A 21,267-nucleotide genomic window follows, 5' to 3' on the forward strand; every position below is an offset into this window, starting at 1 on the left:
TTAGCCTATAGAGCACTGACGCGAATGGACTGAAGCGTGAAGGTCCAGAGACGATGATAGAAACGATAAAAGGCGATCTGAAATACTTCTTTGATAACTTGCCCACATTTCTATATTATATTTTGTTTAGGACCTGTGCGACTTGCTTCATGGCTGGCGAAGGTTGGAGAACCGGACTGACATCATGGTTCCGGACTTCCGGTGCGCAGTTGTGAGAGTCTATGACTTGCCTCTGACCCCGGGGTTAGTTCTTCTGATCGTCTAATCCTTGTCTACCTTACACAAAACACTCTCCACTACTCCGCTCGGTAACACTAATCCCCCATGACGACCAAACAGGCACTGTGCGATGGTGTCTTGACTTGACTGATTCAATCATCAACTTCAGTCATGTGTTTGCAAAATGAAATAAAAGGAGTAAATGAAGATATACACACCGATTATTGATCAGTTACTCCGCTCTAATCGATTGTTAACTTGTTATGTCTATCCCCTTAAAACTTCACACATCATTGCCGAGGTAGGCCTATAGGCCAATATATGTCAACCAGGTCTCCAGGCAGATTTAGCTGAAGCTGAAAGGATTTTATCCACGTGCGCCTTTACAGCGTCTCTGGTATACACGCTGAAGCAGTGAGCAAGGATAAATTGAGAATGTTAATTAAATGACCAATGAATAATTGTATATTCTTTGTATCTGCATCCATTCACATTTCATTGAATTTGGATTCGTTCGGGATCAAGCCTTGCGTCCAAGATCCCCGTCTCTAAAGAAAACATCATTGACAAAATAAGCATCTTTACTTCTCATTTTTAATCCTCCCACTTTTCAATGAATTTACTTTATTGGACCGTGAACAAAAATCATGGGGGAAACGAGTATTAAAGGTCAATATGACGCAAGTTTAAAAATTCTCTACAAACAACGTAAAAAGAACGCCATTGCAGATTGCACCTTTAGTTATTGATATTGGGCCTATGTTCCTCCATCTTGGCGGACTGATTCTTCCAGTTTGTGTCTGTCATCTACATCAAAATTGCAACAAGTGCTGGAAAAGTTTGAATAACAAAGCTTTCTGAAAGTTCAGTGTAAATGAATGAAATAAAATGAGAGCAGAGATTATTCCCTCATTTCGTTTATTCCCTCATTTGAATATTATAGTTTATGAGATTATTTTAGACCAATACACGTATTTTTGTACTTTCTTGAAAATGATAATTATGTCCATGAAAAGTAAAATCTTTACGCACATTACGAGATGTGGAAATGACTGAAATATTGTGAGTTAACTTATGATTATAATGACAAACATGAAAAAGGGAATGTGAAAAAAAAATATTCATAGTTATATTGCATGATCAACAAATAGCCAGAACGCACATGTCAAATCATCACAATTGGACCAAAATTAAGTTTACATTATTAGGCAAATTATATGGGATATTAGAAGAGCAAAAACAGACAGTCAAGTAACTTATTTTAAAAGGGGTGATTCTGTCATCAGTAGGCCTAACTAGTGTTGACCGATGGCGGGAGCGTCTTCCTGTTGGTCAAGAAAGATGTGACCGGACAGAGAATCAAAAGAAGCCCGTTTAAAAAAAAGAAAATCAAAACATGAGTCGAACGAGACGAAGTTCCTCCCACGAGACATTAGCCAAGTCAACAGGTGTTGTGACTCGAGCCTGTCTTGTTCCCTTCCTCGCGACTACCACAACGACGTCCTTTTCTTTAGGTACTAAAACGAAAGATATATGATATATTAATAAATTACATTCAAAGAGCATCTGATATATATTTTACAGCTATTTGATTAATTAGTAATATTAATAACAATAGCATAATGCTAGTAATGACATGCTAATAATAATGATATGCTACATTATATGTATATATATATAAACACTTTATGAGCATTAAAACGCTAGTAGGCCTATCGTAATTCAGTAGTAAAAACCAGTTATCACATATCCGAGCATATTTATTCCAAAACATGCTGAATACTGATTTGATACATGATATTATCATTAAAGCTATTGCTGCTGCACTTCCAAATAAATTCATGTATAGGCCTATAACCCTGTCTGATGTCCTGTCTCGTGCTTAAACCGAGCATCAAACCGTCAAGGTTGTGTGACAAGTAATTACGTCCACCATTACTAATTCATCCTTATTTACGCATATTTGCCATATGTAATCTACTCGATTTCAGTCACTATACGTTTTAACCCGATTTTGGTTTAGACAGACAACCAATAGAGCCAGCATCTAGTAGATTTTTTGTTATATAACTTGTTAATCTGCCATCAATTATATAAATATTAATTAGCCTTCACATTGTTAACTCATACTGTGTCAAGTAGAAAACCTATATAATCCAAAGTAACGAAACTAACACGTTTTCCATAACCAGTGAAACATCTGGGAAATTTATTTAACTCATACTTCAACGCAAAATTGTTTTCTTTCCTGGCAGAATTGCATTTAGTAAATGATTTACAGTTGCTTATCAATCTCATCTAGTATTTATTCACAATTTACATGATTTCTTTTTAAAACAACAAAAACAAATGGTTCAGATACAGCAACCCACGTGTTTACAAACAAGAGAAAACGTGAAATGAATGGAAATCTTGTAAACTTTTAAAAACATTTTCCACATTCATTCTAATCACACGGTTATCTCATTTAAATGTCCTTATTAACGGCTATGTTTCCACAGAAAATGTAAATGCTTCACAACCGAAATCGTCTCAAAACTTGGCATCCCCATCAGTTAGAAAGCAAGTAAACCCAATGCGCAATCAGGCCTACTCGCGTTTCATAAACGTGGACAGACAATACCCCACTGAAAAAGTTCATTTTGTCTAATGTATTCTTATTGTTTTTTAAATTAAGATATTCGCCTCCAATGTACAATAACCAATAGCCTGTACAAAAAAGATAGCAACACTCTAAAAGAGGTAAATATTTGGTTATGTGATTTTGTTGCGCTATCGCACAGTCATGTTTTTCTCTCTCTCTCTAAATATGTGTCAGTGGAACAGTTCCGTTTACCCCTGTCGTGGAGCTCTGGTAGTGCTGCGGCAGCGCGTGAAGTCTACTTTGAACGGACGGGTCACCTGCAGCTTCCCCCGTCGGTAAATACATGCTTATCATGTCCCTCAAGTCCCCGGGACACGGGGCGCGCGAGTGAGTAGAGACGGGAGGGCTCACACTCGGTTCCGATTTCACCAGAGAGCCCAGCGTGCCCATCGACCCAGACGAGGCGACACCAGAGCTCTGGTGCTGCGTGTAGGTGATCCCGCCGTAGCCGGACGGAGAGGCGCTCATGTAGCCCTGAGAGTTCGAGATGGGGCTGTACTGGAGGGCCGACATGTCGTAGCGGTGCATGGGCTGGGGGTTGTGCGGGTGGTGGTGGTGTGAGTGGTGGTGGTGCCCGCTGCCGGGGTGCTGGCTGTAGGCGAGCTGAGCCTCCTGCATCATGGCCGCGGCCGCCGCAGCTGCAGCCACCTGCCCCGAGTACGCACCGTTCGCCCAGCCGTTCATGTGCGCGTAGCTGGCAGCAGACGCACCACCGTGACCCCCGGGACTGTCTAACCTCTGTCCGACACCAGGGCTCATCCCTAGACCGACACCCCCACCCCCTGTCCCGGTGAGCAGCCCACCGGCCAAAGAGTATTTGTCCTTTTTTAACAGTGTCTTGGTCTTCCGTCTCGGTCTGTATTTATAATCCGGATGCTCCTTCATGTGCATAGCTCGTAGCCGCTTCGCCTCGTCGATGAAGGGTCTCTTCTCCGCCTCGGACATCACCTTCCACTCGGCGCCGAGCCGCTTGCTGATCTCGGAGTTGTGCATTTTGGGGTTCTCCTGAGCCATCTTCCGCCGCTGGCCCCGGGACCAAACCATGAAGGCGTTCATCGGTCTCTTTACGCGGTCTTGGTTGACTTTGTTCCCATTGTTTGATCCTCCCGTGTGCCCCGAATTCGTGTTCGTTTGGGGCACTGGGGAGTGTAGGTCAGTCTCCATCATCATACTATACATTCACCTGGCGTTAACTTTTTCAACCAATACACGGAAACATTCAGTCACTGCACCTCCAACACTGCTGTCACACACCGTCACTTGCGCAAATCAACCCTCTCCGGAAAAAAATGGAACGAAGAAATACAATCCAAAGTAAAAGGTACTTCGATAAACTTTTCCTTCCTTCTCTGTATTAGTCGTTTTCTCCTCTTGTTTTTTCCACATCCAGCTCGATGAAAAGCGTCTTTGAGCTACTTTCTGTGCCTATAGTAGTAAAGTTACGGAGCTTACCCATATGATGCGCGTTGACAGCGACTAAATGAGGTGGTGGTGGCCAATGGCGCTTTAGGAAAGGCGTGATTTGCATGCAGTCTCGCGGTCAGGTGACATAGGAGGGCTAGAGCTACTCACCCACATGTAGTGGGTTACCTCCAACTCCCATAAGGGAACGTAAATAATAATAACCTACTTTGACAAGTTTGGTTATTTTACAACGATTATGGCCGTGATGATAATGCATAGGGAAAGGGACAGTTTTAGACCAAAATTCCCCTAAACAGATGCGCGCGGTCTACAGTGTGACCCCCCTTTCCAAAACAAAGCTTATGTCGAGAATGACATTGATTGGTTATACAAGAATGAATGTAGACTAGGTCTACATATGCATTTCATAGCCAGGTGATTACATCATTATAATTGGTAGCCTGTCTATCTTTAACTCGTTCTATTGAAAGATGCTGCTTTAAATCAATTCTAATTTTATGTTTTATTTATTTCACCTTTATTTAACCAGGTAGGCTAGTTGAGAACAAGTTCTCATTTGCAACTGCGACCTGGCCAAGATAAATCATAGCAATTCGACACATACAACAACACACAGTTACACATGGAATAAACAAAACATACAGTCAATAATACAGTAGAACAAAAGAAAACAAAAAGTCTATATACAGTGAGTGCAAATGAGGTAAGTTAAGGCAATAAATAGGCCATGGTGGTGAAGTAATTACAATATAGCAATTAAACACTGGAATGGTAGATGTGCAGAAGATGAATGTGCAAGTAGAGATACTGGGGTGCAAAGGAGCAAGATCCTTTTGGGATCAGCACAATATTGAAATGAAATAGGATAATTGCCATAGCCCATAAAAACTCAGGACAAGAAAAAGGCTAAATAAAACACGAGCATATAAAAAATAAAACACAACCCCTACTTGGAGAAATCAACACTTCATCTAAATGTGCTTTCATTAGGATTTCTCTGTGATAATTTGCTTGGGGTATCTGCAAATAAGAGAAAGGATAGGCCTAGTCCCATTCTCAATAACAGCCTATTTGGAGCCACAGGTGTTTTCCTGTTGTGCCGGTTGCTAAGAAACAGGTGACTGACGCCCAGAGCACGTGCCAGCCAAACCCCTTTTGTCTAAAAGCGGTGGAGGGGGGATTGCTACAATTGACATTGTGCTAGAACCACATGGGAGTCACCCATGATGAGAGAAAGCAATATAGTATTTCTCCTCGATGTACTATTCTGTGGGAGACATTTCTCCCCCTGCAATCTCTGGGCGTTTATAGGCCAAGCAGGGTAAATACAGATAAATTGCAACATGCAATTCTGAGTGACCTGCCTCATGGTTTTACCTAACATATGGCTTCAATAAACAAAACACGACTTTAAACTACGCCATCACTTTACATGTCAGAGATATTTGTATTATGCTAATTGATTTTTTAAATAGTTTTTTATTTCTTTTTTACAATACAAAGCATGCACATACAAAATACACACAAACATCAACGACATCACACCTGCTCATACCCACCTGTTCTCAAACCTATTTCCTGTGCCTGCGCTGCTCTCTGCCACATGTCCTCAAATTGCACCATTTTGTTCCTCTCCGTCGCCCACGCTCTTTCAATATTTAGATAATGAAGCATATGATTTTTCCATTGTCTTAAAGATGGAGGATTGGTTATTTACAGTTTTTAAGTATACTTAAAAAAAGAATATAAGTAACGAGAAGAGTGTTGTCCAACCCATCCGGTATCTCACTGCATCCTCATATCACGTCTTGAAATATGTAGACAGGCAGATTAAAAGTAAATGTACTTTGTAATTTACATTGTAATTGTGGATGATCTCGATGCAAATTCAGCTAATTTCATTAAGGCTATATCATTTGTTTTTGTGTTTCCATAGCCCCATAGCAAAGTCTGTCTATAGTCTATTCAAAGGTTGGCAGTCCACCAAACCATTTCCACATCAATCAATTCATTAATGACAGAAAGAAACTCAACCAGTTATCTAATATTTTACATACAAAATATGCGTGTGAATTGTATAGCCTATTCAACGTAAAACATTAATGCACAATTAATTATCTAAAATAGGTTTTTCGAACCAGACCTTGAGTGGTTATTCAGAAATTATTCACAAATTCACAAGGGCGAATGACTGCAAAACAAGTATAGAGTCCTATTGGCCAATACCTTGCTGTATTAATACGTTTTAATTATCGAGGCCAAACAGAGAAGGTCACAATTGACACCGAGTATGAAGGAACATCAGGAGAAAGGCTCGGTTCTATAGTGGCAGAGCTTGATCGCCGTCTACTGGAGACTCAATTCGGCGGGTGCGCACATTCCATGAACGCGCGCCGTGGTGCTGAAAGACAGCGCTCGCAGAACTGAAGCAAACAGTAGTCTATCACACTGCACTCGCTCTCAGTGGTCTCTCTCACACGCAGCCTACTTATAGGCCTGCACTATGAACAGTCCATATTACAAACAAACACACACCAAAAAGCAGGCTATTTAGTGAGTAATGAATGGTTGATTTTTGATTCACTGATACAGACCTATATGGAAAATAACGAAATACTAACTCAAATCGAAATACCTATTTTATATTAAAGCCCTTGAAACACAGTGCCAGAGTCTTTAAATAATGATGCTGATACGTCCAAAACATTATTCGTAATTTGACGAATTCTGTAACGCAGTTGATAGTGGCAGTATCTCCATATTTACATTCTAGATGTAGCTCAGGTTTACATGGGAAATTCATGATTTATCAAAGTGACCATTTTTGAGGTGCGATTCGCTGACTATTTGCTTATCCATCCCCGTGTCAACCTGACATTCAGCATTGTAAGCTTGGGTAAATTACATGTTATCTAAGGAGATGTAAAATATACGTTGCAATGAATAGGCAGGCCTCCTTGCAACTGCCACGGCTATGCCAATTTGACACTGTCAATTCCATCTCCACCAATGACAATAAACAGGTCGAATCAGGATTTAAATTTGAATTCACCTGACTGAATTGAAAACGGGTTTTACGCAACCCTGCTTCCGTACATGATGCTTGCTGTCAGTACACACTATCACAGACATAGTTAAAATAATATTTACACAAATCATTATAGTAATTCAGCAGATGCTCTTATCCAGAGCAATTAGGGTTAAGTACCTTGCTCAAGGGCACGTTTAGAGATTTTTCACCTAATCGGCTCTGGGATTCGAACCAGCGACCTTTCGGTTGCTGGGCTAACGCTCTTAACCGCTAGGCTGCCTGCCGCCTTAAATGTGCTTTCCATTAAATGTGCTTTCCTGCTATTGTTACTGTAAACATTGAACAATCGATCCAAAAACTAAAATAAAGCATACAAAATACAGATGTATTTTATACCCAATGATTATTATTATGATTATGATTATGATTATGATGTTATTAATGGGCTATTATTATTACGCTATTGTTATCATATTACTATGGCCTACGAACACTTTTGAATAATGATTAAATTAATGATTTCTGTGCTTTTTATCGATTCAAATGCAAATGAAAAGGTCATGCTAATTAATGTCTGTGTTCCTGCTCGGGCTGAAAACACATCAGTTTGGTAAATCAGTTTCAAAGTATTTTCCAAGTATTTCTCCAAAACCAAAGTCTGTTTTAAAAAAGGAAATGTCTTTGGCATCAACATTTGGAATTAGACTGAGTAGGAAAAATCCTCATCATATTTCTGAATGCTTTACTTATTCTGTCAGTATTTAACCATTGACAAGAGCTTGTTCCAAAACCTTCATCCGATGCTGCTAAAGTGCGGTCTCTCCGTTTCATCCCGTCCCTAAAGTGCACGTGGAGTGTCTCTTGAACTCGCGAGAATGCGCGGCTTTAAACGGTCAACATCTGTCAGGTGCTTCTGTCGCCTCTCAGCGAGTTTTGGGAAGATAATTGGCACGTGGGGGCGGGCGTGGATACAGGGGCGCATGCTACCATGTTGCGAGTTTTAGCCTAAATCTGTCTGTTGCTCTATTCCTTCCTCCAACACAGCGCGCATCATGAACACTCACAATATAGGATAGAGCTAGAACATTTGCTATTCTTAGAACTTTAAATGTATCTGTATTTTTTTTAATGTATTTCCATATTTAAAAAATGATCACGTTTCTCTTTATTCGAGTTTTCTATGGATTTAAACCGGTATTATGACGAACTTTATTGTTGGAATTTATCCTGTCTGGGCACTTACAGTATGTTATTACAGTTACACATTATACACCCATTATGACTATATTACTCCAAGCAGCAAGGTACACGTTCACACGAAACATTATGCCCCCCCCACCCCACACACACACTAATGATGCCATTATTTGTGGCGGTTTGTCTGTCATGTGGCTACTTCATTACTCATTATACATAATAGACTGGAGGAAGTAAAGGTGTCTTTTCAATGGGATCCAAGTCATGTGGATTCTAGCTCTATAGTCTCACTAAAGAATTTTAGAAAATATCCCCATCTTAGAAAAAAAAATGTTTTACAAGAAAAGAAAGAAATCTAATTCAACTATTCATCAGTGGCCTTGATGGGCATGCCCAACGCAAATTCACTCACACCACATACTGACAGGACACGAGAAGCAAATAAAATAATTGAAATATCTAATGGACAATTAAAAATAGTTGTTTCTCTCGAAATTGAATTTCCGATGGTATTCAAATCTATCTGACAGCGTTTCGTGTCTTCCTTCTTGGTTCCTTCCCTGCCGAAGGATGAATGAAAACAAATCACTGGTATGAAGACAGCTGGGAGTTGGGGAGCTCGACGAGGGAGCCGGAGTACCAACTGAATACGCCATCCTTTTCACCGTAAGAAACCAGCCGATTCATCCTATTCAGCTCGACTGTTAGGCTATACGTCTGTTTCGACCCTGTTGGGAATTTGTACGATCTTATTATCATAACATAACCTCAGACTATATGGGTTACAGTCATTCTGTATTTTGTGACAGGAGATTATCCATCATTTCAACGTAATGTTCAGGTTTGCACCTGCAAAAATAAAACCGGATATTTCAGTAACCTTATATTAATGTAATTGTTACATGCTCTGAGAATATCAAGAGACAAATGTCTTGGAGCCTCTAGTCTTAACATTCTTCAGCTCCAATAACTGTTTTCTTGGTACAGTCTTCACTGGGTTTATGAATCAATAATTCCAGCTTCTCCTCTATAGGGTTTCCTCTTTGTTGATAAATGTTTATTTCTTGTTGTTGACATTTCCAACCCCTGGAAGGTGATGGCAGTTAGGTTTAAACTGTCTGCAATCTGTTTTTAAATATTGCCCTTTATGAAAATGACAGTCATATGCTATTGCCTTGGGGGCTAAAAGTCTTACATGTCTCTATCACATTCTGAACTGAAGCAGACTGAATGTGTATCTCATTATCCATAGACATTTATCGAGTCCTATTTCATTCACCTAATTTAGCCTTGTTTGGTCCACACAGGCCCATGGCATTTGTCCATTTCACCCAGGAGACAGAGATATAGAAATATAACCAATAGACGTTTATCTCAAGCCTTCAAGGTACTTCAGTGAGTTCACAGTCCACTCACTGAAGTACCTTTTACCCATCATGCCTCATGTTGAAGGGATAGTTTCACTTCAGACTACGCAGAACTAGACGTTGTGCTTGACACAATTATCACTTTATAATATGACCAATTCCTTTTAGACAACTTATAGGATTGGACTTCTCCAACGCAGTTGGTGACATTGAAATTCTCTGGTTTCGAAGCCTTTTCTCATGCCTTCGGGCCTATTTACAGGTACCAGTATGAGTTTTTAGTTTGAGTACATCTTTGAGTACCGTCAATGTCGTGCTAAAGAGCATTGATCATAATACTCATATTTCCATGTAATCTTAATTTAGCCAGGTTAGACTCCCTGAGAGAAAATACATTTTCATCAGAGAGCTGGTCCATGTAGGCTAAAGCACACAGTTCTGCTTTTATGTCTGTCGCTCCACTTCCCGTCTCGATCAAGGCCTGCGTTGTCGCTGTTCAGAGTACTCAGTGTAATGGTCCCCCATGAAGCGCCTATCTACTGCTTTGTTGCTAAGAGGCAGGGCATTTGGGGTCAGGCCTGGAGGCATCTAGAAAAGAGGGAGACAAACGCATAAAAGCAGGAGTGGCCTGTTCTGTCCCCAACCATATTTAGACACATCAACCCTCACGAGCCCCCTCTAAAAGCCATTGAACAAATGGTGTTCAAGGGCACCGTAAATCAAACAGGGGAGCAGCCCCTGCTATTAGGGTCAAAGAAAAAAAGCCACAGTTGAACCTATTGCTAAAGGTTCCTCTCCGTGGTATTATCAATATGTGTCAACACATGTAGTACGGAACAAATAGAAAATACACAGCTCTAGAAACATGTTTCACTGTTAACCCAACATGGTGAAGTTACTGCAAGTGAAGAACACCTAGAAATCCACTCGATTCTGAGACTTGTTGTAGACTTGGATTCATCAAATGTTTCCAAGTCTACAACAGGACACTTAAAAAAAAATGTGAAGGTCCATTCTATTAAGTGTATTTCTATGTTCTGAGAGTGATGCCTATTGAGCCTTAACATGGAGCAGCAGCAGCCCCCCCCCCCCCCCCCCCTGGCTCTCATTGGAGGATCAAAGCACCCTGGATAGATAAGCACACGGGGGATGTTCACAGCTCTCTTCTGCCTCTCTGGCTTCACCCCCCTGTTAGCTGTGGAATCTCTAAGCCCACAGCCCCAGCGCCCTACACAGCCTTTCTCTCCCCTGTCTCTCCCCTGTGTTGTAGCATCAGCTGAAGCTCCTAAAACAACATGTTAGCGCCCGGCAGGGGCTAATGGCATCAAAGGCCGTTTTCGCAGAGCAGTTTGTGTAAGCTTGCTGTCGCAGCAGATGTCAGCTCCTGCTGGATTTAAGAGCATTGACAGGGCTGAGAGTGAGAACATGTAGGCCTGTAGCCAGAAGACATGTTGTTGTCATGGACACGGCTCTCTAATCTTAACATGTGTTTTATAGGTTTAATTGAATTCTTGGCAACACTTAATATGAAGTTTCCTTGTTATTGTACTTGGTTACTGTATAGAGCTACGCTATATATATACAGTGCATTCGGAAAGTATTCAGACCTGTTAACTTTTTCCACATTTTATTACGTTACGGCCTGATTCTAGAATGTATTAAATTGTTTTTTCCCCCTCATCAATCTACACACAATAACCCATCATTTTTGCAAATTTATAACAAATGAAAAAAGGAAATGTTGTATTTACATAACTATTCAGACCCTTTACTCATTACTTTGTTGAAGCACCTTTGGCAGTGATTACAGCCTCGATTTCAAGTCTCTCCAAAGATGTTTGATCGGCTTCAAGTCCAGGCTCTAGCTGGGCCATTCAAGGTCATTCAGAGACTTGTCCCGAAGCCACTCCTGTGTTGTCTTGGCTGTGTGCTTAGGGTCGTAGTCCTGTTGGAAGGTGAACCTTCACCCCAGTCTGAGCAGGTTTTCATCAACGATCTCTCTGTACTTTGCTCCGCTCTTCTTTTCCTTGATCCTGATTAGTCACCCAGTCCCTGCCACTGAACAACATCCCCACAGCATGATGCTTCCACCACCATGCTTCACCGTTCCGGACGTGGTGCCAGGTTTCCTCCGGACGTGGTGCTTGGCATTCAGGCCAAAGAGTTCAATCTTGGTTTCATCAGACCAGAGAATCTTTTTTCTTATGGTCTGAGTCCTTTAGGTGCCTTTTGGCAAACTCCAAGCGGGCTGTCATGTGCCTTTTACTGAGGAGTGGCTTCCGTCTGGCCACTCTACCATAAAGACCTGATCGGTGGAGTGCTGCAAAGATGGTTGTCCTTCTGGAAGGTTCTCCCATCTCCACAGAGGAACTGTCGAGCTCTGTAAAAGTGACAAATAGGGTTCTTGGACATCCACAACCAAGGCCCTTCTCTCCCGATTGCTCAGTTTGGCTCTAGGAAGAGTTTTGGTGGTTCCAAATTTCTTCCATTTAAGAATGATGGCGGCCACTGTGTTCTTGGGGACCTTCAATGCTGCAGAAATGCTTTGGTACCCTTCCTCAGATCTGTGCCTCGACACAATCCTGTCTCCGAGCTCTACGGACAATTCCTTTGACCTCATGGCTTGGTTTTTGCTCTGACATGCACTGTCAACTGTGGGACCTTATATAGACAGGTGTGCCTTTCCAAATCATGTCCAATCAATTGAATTTACCACAGGTGGACTACAATCAAGTTGTAGAAACATCTCAAAGGATGCTTAATGGAAACAGGATACGCCTGAGCTCAATTTCGAGTCTCATAGCGAAGGGTCTGAATACTTCTGTAAATAAGGTATTTCAGTTTATTTTTATTTTTAATACATTTGCAAAATTTCTAAAAACTTGTTTTCGCTTTGTCATTATGGGGCATTGTATGTAGATTGATGAGGAAAAAATAGAACTTAATCAATTTTAGAATAAGGCTGTAACATAACAAAATACTGAAAAAGTCAAGTGGTCTGAAAGCTTTCCGAAGGAACTGTATGTACAAATATTGTGGAATTTGTTTGAAATACTGCCAAAGCTCATATGCATCAGGTTCACAGTTGAATTAGTGAAAGCAATTCTCCAAGCTAAACTTCCAGAATGTTACTTTTGAACCATTCTGTGGTTTCAGAGCAGTGCAGACAGAACAATGGAAGAGGAGATGAGGCCTTCGACACTACTACTGAGATACAGTCTGTCTGTCTGTCTGTCTGTCTGTCTGTCTGTCTGTCTGTCTGTCTGTCTGTCTGTCTGTCTGTCTGTCTGTCTGTCTGTCTGTCTGTCTGTCTGTCTGTCTGTCTGTCTGTCTGTCTGTCTGTCTGTCTGTCTGTCTGTCTGTCTGTCTAGTACTTTGGTAACGAAGAATCCATACACTTTGCAGCACATCTGAACAGATCAACACTTGACTGGTTCCACACTTGTTCTTGGACAAGGACCTTAAAAAGTCACTCCATAGTGTTGTAGCAACTGAATGTGACATGTGGCAAATTCTGAGTGTGAATTGAACTCAAAGTGATCTGGCCCATTTATGAAAAAGTTAGCTGTAAAAACCGGAGATTTTATTTTTAACAAAGCACATCACAAAAACTGGGTTTAACCACTGCAACAATGGCTCCTGAACCTAGTACTGTCCACTAAAAACAGGACAGAAGATCTTCTCTCCCTGACTCAAGGTCAACTCTCCATGTACCGTCAAAGTGCACGTAATGTATCTGAAAACATTGTTAATGATCAAAAGAAAATCCCAATGCTTCGTTCTTCATATTGAGCTTTCTGTCCTTGTTTATTGAACTCCATATCCAGTAAGGTCAATGTCATTCTATGGCTTTGAATTGTTTCGATAGATAGATAGATAGATAGATAGATAGACCATGTCATCTATGTAACTGAAGGTCTTGTTTATATACTGTATAAGTACACCAGTATATTAATACAGTATATACACGGAATATACTGATATATACTGTATTTCCAACTCAACCTGTTTTGCAACCAATACATCGTACAACTTTCACCTAAGAGTTTCATAAAATATAACTGAATTCTTAAATAGATATTGTACTATAGCAGGGGTACTCAACTCTTACCCTACGAGGTCCAGAGCCTGCTGGTTTTCTGTTCTACCTGATAATTAAATTAACACACCTGGTGTCCCAGGTCTATATCCCTAATTAGGGTGGAACAATAAAAAAATGCAGGGGAACTGGCTTCGAGGTCCAGAGATGAGTTTAAGGGTACTATAGTATGGCCACTAGTCATTTTAAAATGTATATTTATTCATGAGCTGTTATTTGACAGTTGTTCATTAATACCATAGACGTACCCTGAGAGTTCAGAAAGATCCAGCCTTCAAAAGGAGCTTCAGGTGTTCTTTCTATAATAATCTGACACCATACCTTCAGAATGCACAGATAGATTTAGTACAGATATGCTAGGGAGAGTGGGGAAAGTTGAGCCAAAGGGTTAGTTGAGTCACCCCTTGTTTCCAGGAAACCATACACAAAATGAATCATGTGACCAAATGTTTAGGAAGAGGTCATCATTTCATGGGGTCTATGAAGGAAGTATCTACATGGAAAAAGTCATAAGCAAGTTAGGTCCAACAACTAATTTTGACAAAGTCAAATTCATTTCTTGTGTTATAGGTTTCATGACGCTTGTATCTAAACCAAAGTATATAGTTTTAAGATTGTTTTATACATCAGTTGGGGTCTCTATAAACTATAATATAAGGTCCTAAACCTAGAATGAAAGTGCATCCTTGTAGCTGTGTGGGCTAATATAGTCAAATTGTTTGAGCCAATGGCCACCATACCACCACAAATCAGGATTATATTTTGTCAGCTTTATGCATAATATTATGCATAGTATTAGTATTTTTGCAATGTGTCATGCATATGTGTATACAAAAGTAAAACAAGCAAGGGTCTAGCCCCCTTGAGGTTCTTGAGAGAGCAGCCAAGGAATTGAGAGGGGGAAGAAGAAGTCATTTCGAGCAGCAGCAAGGGATGAAAAAATAGACTGAATGACAGTGAAGAGGTGCGTTGACAAAAAAGACAATGAACATCTACCTGTGTGAAAGAGAGGCTACGCTAGAGTAGCAGAGGCACACAAGGTCTTATCTGATGACATGGAGTCTGAGCTTGCCTAAACATAGCAATCATTTTGCAGACCAGTTTCATGGGCTTAGTAGCCTCATATGTGGAGAACTTGCCTGTAACTTGGCAGATGGAAACAACATTCCTGTCCCAGACAACTGGTCACAAAATGGAAGGGTAAGTGATATTGAACACAGATATCTATATCTAAATGTAGGCATACATTTAACATATACAATATACCTCATCCCCATTCCATGAATTCAACTTTGACCTACCAGCACCATCACCCACTGTCACAGGACATCATCACCCACTTACCCCAAGGCGGCTCAACTTACCCTATACGCGGATTAAGTTTTGCCAAGAGACCACTTTCTTTGACATGCTTTTCAAAACAGTCATTTTTTACATGAATTCTGATGATTTCCAGGGACACAACATCCTGCAATATATGTAGATATATTTGTTTGAAAGATACTATATTTCCCTTGATGGAGTTAGGCTGAATGTAAAAAATGGCTCATCTTACCCCATACTCCCCTACAGAATATTCATTTTCTCCTCCATTTTTTTTACTAATTTTCTAATGTTGTTAGAGAAGTGCTTTTTGAGGGGCTGTTAAGTATTGTCTCAGTCGTTCATCAATTAATCACTACACCTTCTTTGATTGATATGTAATGAATGTGAGGGCTTTTTAGCAGTTCAAAGACATCACTTAGCGGAGCCCTGTTAATGGCACTGCCAGCTAGCTCTTTACATTTAATAACCCAGCATCTCCAAGCACATTTATAATTAGACCTCATGTCACTCATTACTCAAGTAATAGGCCGCGACCATAATGGGCAGAGAACGAAGCCCCAAACTAGGACCGAGAGTCTTTCTGTCGACGTCTCGTCACCCCGGGTCAGAGGCTATATTAAAAGCTCTTTGCACTCAGAGAGAGAAGGCATAATGGTTGCTATGTGCCAGTCTGGAGGGGAGAGAGAGAAAGTATCCCTGTTAACCACTTTGCTGCTTACATGCTTATTAGCTAATGCACTTTTGCGGCATCTATTAGTCCGACCACTGCTCGGCGGTTCGGTTCGCTCTCAGCGGGAGTGTGAGAGAAAAAATGGGAAAAATGTACGGTCGGATTTCTCAGAGTCGTCTCAGGATAAATTGCCAGAAGGCCCAGTTTCGGAGAAAATATATTTATGTCATTATATATGGATATATGTCTTGGAAAACACAGTATGCGTATGTCTGTTGTGAGAAACGCAACTGTAACTGCTATAGGAAAGTGGTGTTTACTCCCTGACTGCTGTGCCATTCTCAGTTGAAAATCGTCGCCAGACTTATCTTAAGAAACACCACAGACATCTCAAAGTTGAGTGTGAATCGCTCTCATCGCCAGTCAACACTGCCTGTCTTACCAACCAGACCTGTGTCCAGACACACAAACCCAAACCAACAACTCAACACTACCTGTCTTACCAACCAGACCTGTGTCCAGACACAGAAACCCAAACCAACAACTCAACACTACCTGTCTTACCAACCAGACCTGTGTCCAGACACACAAACCCAAACCAACAACTCAACACTACCTGTCTTACCAACCAGACCTGTGTCCAGACACACAAACCCAACCCAACAACTCAACACTGCCTGCGCTACCACACCTGTGCCCATTCACGCACACATCAAAACCAAAACCCCCAACCAGAGACAGATACTCCAAAAGGCCTCTCTCTGGTTGGCCCAGCGGCTACCACACATCTCCACGGCATCTGTCACTATGGTACATTATGGTACATTGAATTTCAATGAGGGACTCTTCACATCAAAGCTCTGCTTCCATTATGATATCATCTCCCGCCTCGCACCGTAATGCTTATTAATTCTGCACCCCTTCTCACCAGGCCCGCACGGTACGAGCTACAAGCTAGAGAGAGAGAGACTGAGAGGGAGAGCTAGCGATAGGAGCGACGAAGCTCTGGCAGCCTAGCATTTAATTTAATTAGTCCAGCTGGGCTCTTTCCTTTCCCCTGGTATTGTCAGTAGCGCTCCGTACTCCGTAGCTAACACAATCACTGATTGCTTTTAGATAGGCAGAAATATGATTAGGGTTTTGGGAGGGCAGCGGGGTGGTGGGGGTTACAGGGGGACAGGGGACTGTATGGGTAAAGCCTTATTAGTTTCATTTGAAATCTGCAGATAAATAGGAAAGTTTTGATTTGTTGTGTAATGAGATTATGGTTATTAGGAGGAGGGCCGTGGCGAAGGCGACCCTGGCGAAGAGGGATTAATGGAGCATGAAAGGATTATGAGCGATGATACACCACCGACAGGATTTATGTCAATCCCACTGCCCCCTTTCCCCCTCTACCCATGTCTCCCCAACCCCAGCCACTTCCTCCCCAAACCATGCTATCACAATCCCACCTATGTACCTCAAACCTACGGTAACTACAGAGTCACTGAATACAGCAAAATTGGTATGAGATTTAGAATCTTAATGGACACAGGGAGAAAGTGAACATAGTACTCACTACCCACAAGGGTAAATACATCAGGGGTATCAACAGTGCTGCCATTTAAACCCACACATTAAATGGGATTGAGAAAATGTCTGTTTATTCAACGAAGGCCAATGATTGTCCATTTGTACTATCCTTATTCATTTGAGACATAAAACAGGTTACAAAAAAGTGAAAAGTAGCAGAATTCAAACAAACAAAATCCACCAGTTCCAAACTGTTGCTGAATAGTGCTTTTTCCAGCCCTTCTGCCAGCCTGGCTATCCCAAAAGGGCTAAAACAGCTGACTATTAAATAGTCATTTAGCATGCCCAGCAGCTAGCAACAGCAGTGACAGCAGAGTCTGGTAACAGTGACCAAAGCTGGTAATCTCATTTAACCCCCTCCTGACAGCGCTGCAAATTGGATCTGACACGGTAACAACACAAATAAAAAGCTGCGTTTCCCCCTGACCTCCACTTCCTCCTCCGTCAGCCCACTCAGCCTACTATGCTTCCCCTGGTGCCTGGGGGGCTGGTGCCTGGGGGGCTGGCCCCAGTGGGGCTGGTGCCTGGGGGGCTGCTGGAGCTCTGTGTCTAACCCTGTCCCCCAGCCTAAATATTGGACCTGGGGGTCTCTCCCTCTCTCCCTATATCCCCTGGGCCAAATTAGGGACCCTCCTCCATTCCTCCTCTCCCCTTCACTCCATCGTGTTGGAGTGGATCTGAAGTCCCAGCCCCCCGTCTGTGTGGCGGCCGCTGTGGGCCCTTTCCTTTGGGTAAATAAAGGGCCTGGGAGGCTGGGGAGTGAGGCTGCAGGGGACTGGTGTATGTGTGCTTGCGTGTGTGTGTGTATTTTCATGGTGTTCCCTGTGGTGGGCCTCAGAGCAGAGCTCGCTGAGCAGGCCCAGCTGGGTGGCTCTCTTGCTATCGCCACTCCAGACTCCTCTCATTCTAAATGAGGTCATCCTTCCAGCATTCTAAATGAGGTCATCCTTCCAGCCAAGACCTGCTGGTTTCAAAGCTCCTTCTTTTACACCTGCCCTTTCCTTCCCATCCTCACAGCCCCTTTCTTTCTCTCTGCCCTCCTTTCTTTTTCACTGCCTCTAAGATGCCTTCAGAAGCCGGGGAGGATGAAAGCATGCCCTCTGGTTGCCATTCTCATAATGTGACCTTTAAACTCATTTGGAAATCAAGATATGCACTGATTCATCTTTCGGTTCTTTTTTTATCCACATGATCAAAATGCATCTTTTGAAAAGAATAGACTGAAGTAACAGTAAGTAGATTATTTATTATTGAAGCAAAACGGAATAACAAGAGACTCTTAGATATGTTTATAATAATATAGTTAGTTTCAGTTAACCAATACCTATTTTCAATAAATACAAGATTGATTAAATCATTGTATACATTTTTTATCATTTGTTTTATTTTCAATCATATCCTAGTTGGCTCCTAGCAGCAAATTCATGCAAGAAATCACTCAGAATTGAAACAGTTCTCTTTCTTTGAATCCTTACAAATCAAATGACTATAAATACTGCGAACATGAAGACTGGACTAACACAGAGCGGCTATAAGAATGTAGTACGTTATGGGTTTGTGATTTACCCATAGAAATATTACAGAGAAGGAATATTTACAGAGATATTAATCAAATCTCGTTAACAATCACAGACACATAGACCGATAGAAAGGAGTCATTCTTCCTTGTTTAAAGCATGCACTTTTCCTAATCCAGAAGGTCTACAGCAGCACCTAATCCAATGTCAGAGAGAACTTGATTAACTTTGAAGACACAGTCTCTCTTAACCAAACCTGTCAAGACATGTCAAGACCTTGTCACACTCTCCCTGCTCGTCCGACACACTCCAAATTAACCCTCCCCCTCTCCTCACCCCCAAGACTGTCAATTAGCCCCCCCCCCCATAAGGAAAGAAAAAACATATACCTGCTGCTCTAGGCGGAGGGGAGGGGGGGGGTCCTTTCCATGGTGCCCAGGAAATGAGGGATGAAGAGGAGGGAGAAGAGGAGGAGTGTGACATCCGCTCCTTGTCTTCATCCAGGTACTTTCTGGTCGTCCATCACTTCTTCCCAGTAACCCTGGAGACAGCTGGCCAGGGGGCTATGGAATGGGAGCCAGCCTGCCTTTCCTTATTTCTCCCATCTGCCTACCTGCGTCCTTACCTGCCTCCCTCTCCTCAGAGTGCCTGCTTTGCATGCTTGCTTGCCTGCCTGACCAACCCTGCTCACCTGGTTCTCGTCCCTGCATACCTGCTCTCCCGTCTCAACCTGCCTGCCTCGCTGGCTCTTGTCCCCAGCCTTCCATGCCTGCCTGCCTGTCTCGCTGACTCTCCTCCCCAGCCTTCCATGCCTGCCTGCCTCTCTGCCTCTCCTCTCCAGCCATCCATGCCTGCCTGCCTGTCTCGCTGACTCTCCTCCCCAGCCTTCCATGCCTGCCTGCCTCTCTGACTCTCCTCTCCAGCCGTCCATGCCTGCCTGCCTGCCTCGCTGGCTCTCCTCCCCAGCCTTCCATGCCTGCTTGCCTGCCTCGCTGGCTCTCCTCCCCAGCCTTCCATGCCTGCTTGCTTCCTCTCCCTGCCTGCCTGAATCTCCTTCCCTGCCTCCCTATCCTGCCTGGCTCTCTGCTCCTCCACACTAGCCTGCTCCTGGCTCTCTGCTCTGCTCCTCCACACTAGCCTGCCCCTGGCTCTCTGCTCTGTTCCTTCACACTAGCCTGCCCCTGGCTCTCTGCTCTGTTCCTCCACACTAGCCTGCCCCTGGCTCTCTGCTCTGTTCCTCCACACTAGCCTGCCCCTGGCTCTCTGCTCTGCTCCTCCACACTAGCCTGCCCCTGGCTCTCTGCTCCTCCACACTAGCCTGCCCCTGGCTCTCTGCTCTGCTCCTCCACACTAGCCTGCCCCTGGCTCTCTGCTCTGCTCCTCCACACTAGCCTGCCCCTGGCTCTCTGCTCTGTTCCTCCACACTAGCCTGCCCCTGGCTCTCTGCTCTGCTCCTCCACACTAGCCTGCCCCTGGCTCTCTGCTCCTCCACACTAGCCTGCCCCTGGCTCTCTGCTCCTCCACACTAGCCTGCCCCTGGCTCTCTGCTCCTCCACACTAGCCTGCCCCTGGCCACCGGTGGATCCTCCTAGCCTGATCGAGTGGTTTATTTAATTTGTCTGAATAATAGCGGTGTCTGGAGCTGAATGATCCATGGGTGGGTGGGGGGAGAGAACGCAGTGCAAGGGCGTGTGTGTAGAAGAGAAACAAAAAGCCTTAAAGTGCCACTATTTTGATTCGCCCCCTTTTTAAAATGACTTCCAAAGTGTTGATATCTATTGTGGGGAATAATGGGGAATAATGCTGAACAAAGCAGAGGCAGTCTTGGCCAATATTCACATGGCTTATACAGACAGGACAGCCCCGGTTGTACATTCAGGGGCCAGAATGCTCCTATAAAAGATGTATTGGAGGGGACTATAGTGCTCATTGTGCTGCCAGTGTCAACAGAGTGGACGCTGGGAGCTGGATGGCATGTGGGAAACAGAGAGGAGCTTTATTCTCCCGGTTGAACCATTATCACTGGGGCTCTGGGTCTGTTTCTTTTGTTGTTTTTTGTTCTCCCAGGGTGCATTGCTGCACGCCAGACACAGAGCAGCATGCAGGAGGGAGGTGGGGAAAAATCATTGTCATATTTTTTTTTACAAATCCCAATAGAAAAAATTCCGCCATAAATCGACAAAGTATTCTTCTGTAA

At 42.9% G+C, this 21,267-nt stretch overlaps 1 protein-coding gene across 1 annotated transcript; it reads right to left on the reverse strand.

The window, feature by feature from the left end:
- Nucleotides 1-794: 794 nt before the first annotated feature.
- On the reverse strand, nt 795-4,357 carry LOC115179674 (transcription factor Sox-1a). The gene has a single exon (XM_029741337.1). The coding sequence runs from the start codon at nt 4,040-4,042 to the stop codon at nt 3,023-3,025; it is 1,020 nt and encodes a 339-aa protein (XP_029597197.1). The 5' UTR covers nt 4,043-4,357; the 3' UTR covers nt 795-3,022.
- Nucleotides 4,358-21,267: the final 16,910 nt, after the last annotated feature.

This window comes from Salmo trutta, chromosome 39 (assembly GCF_901001165.1).
Source record: "Salmo trutta chromosome 39, fSalTru1.1, whole genome shotgun sequence".
NCBI lineage: Eukaryota > Metazoa > Chordata > Actinopteri > Salmoniformes > Salmonidae > Salmo > Salmo trutta.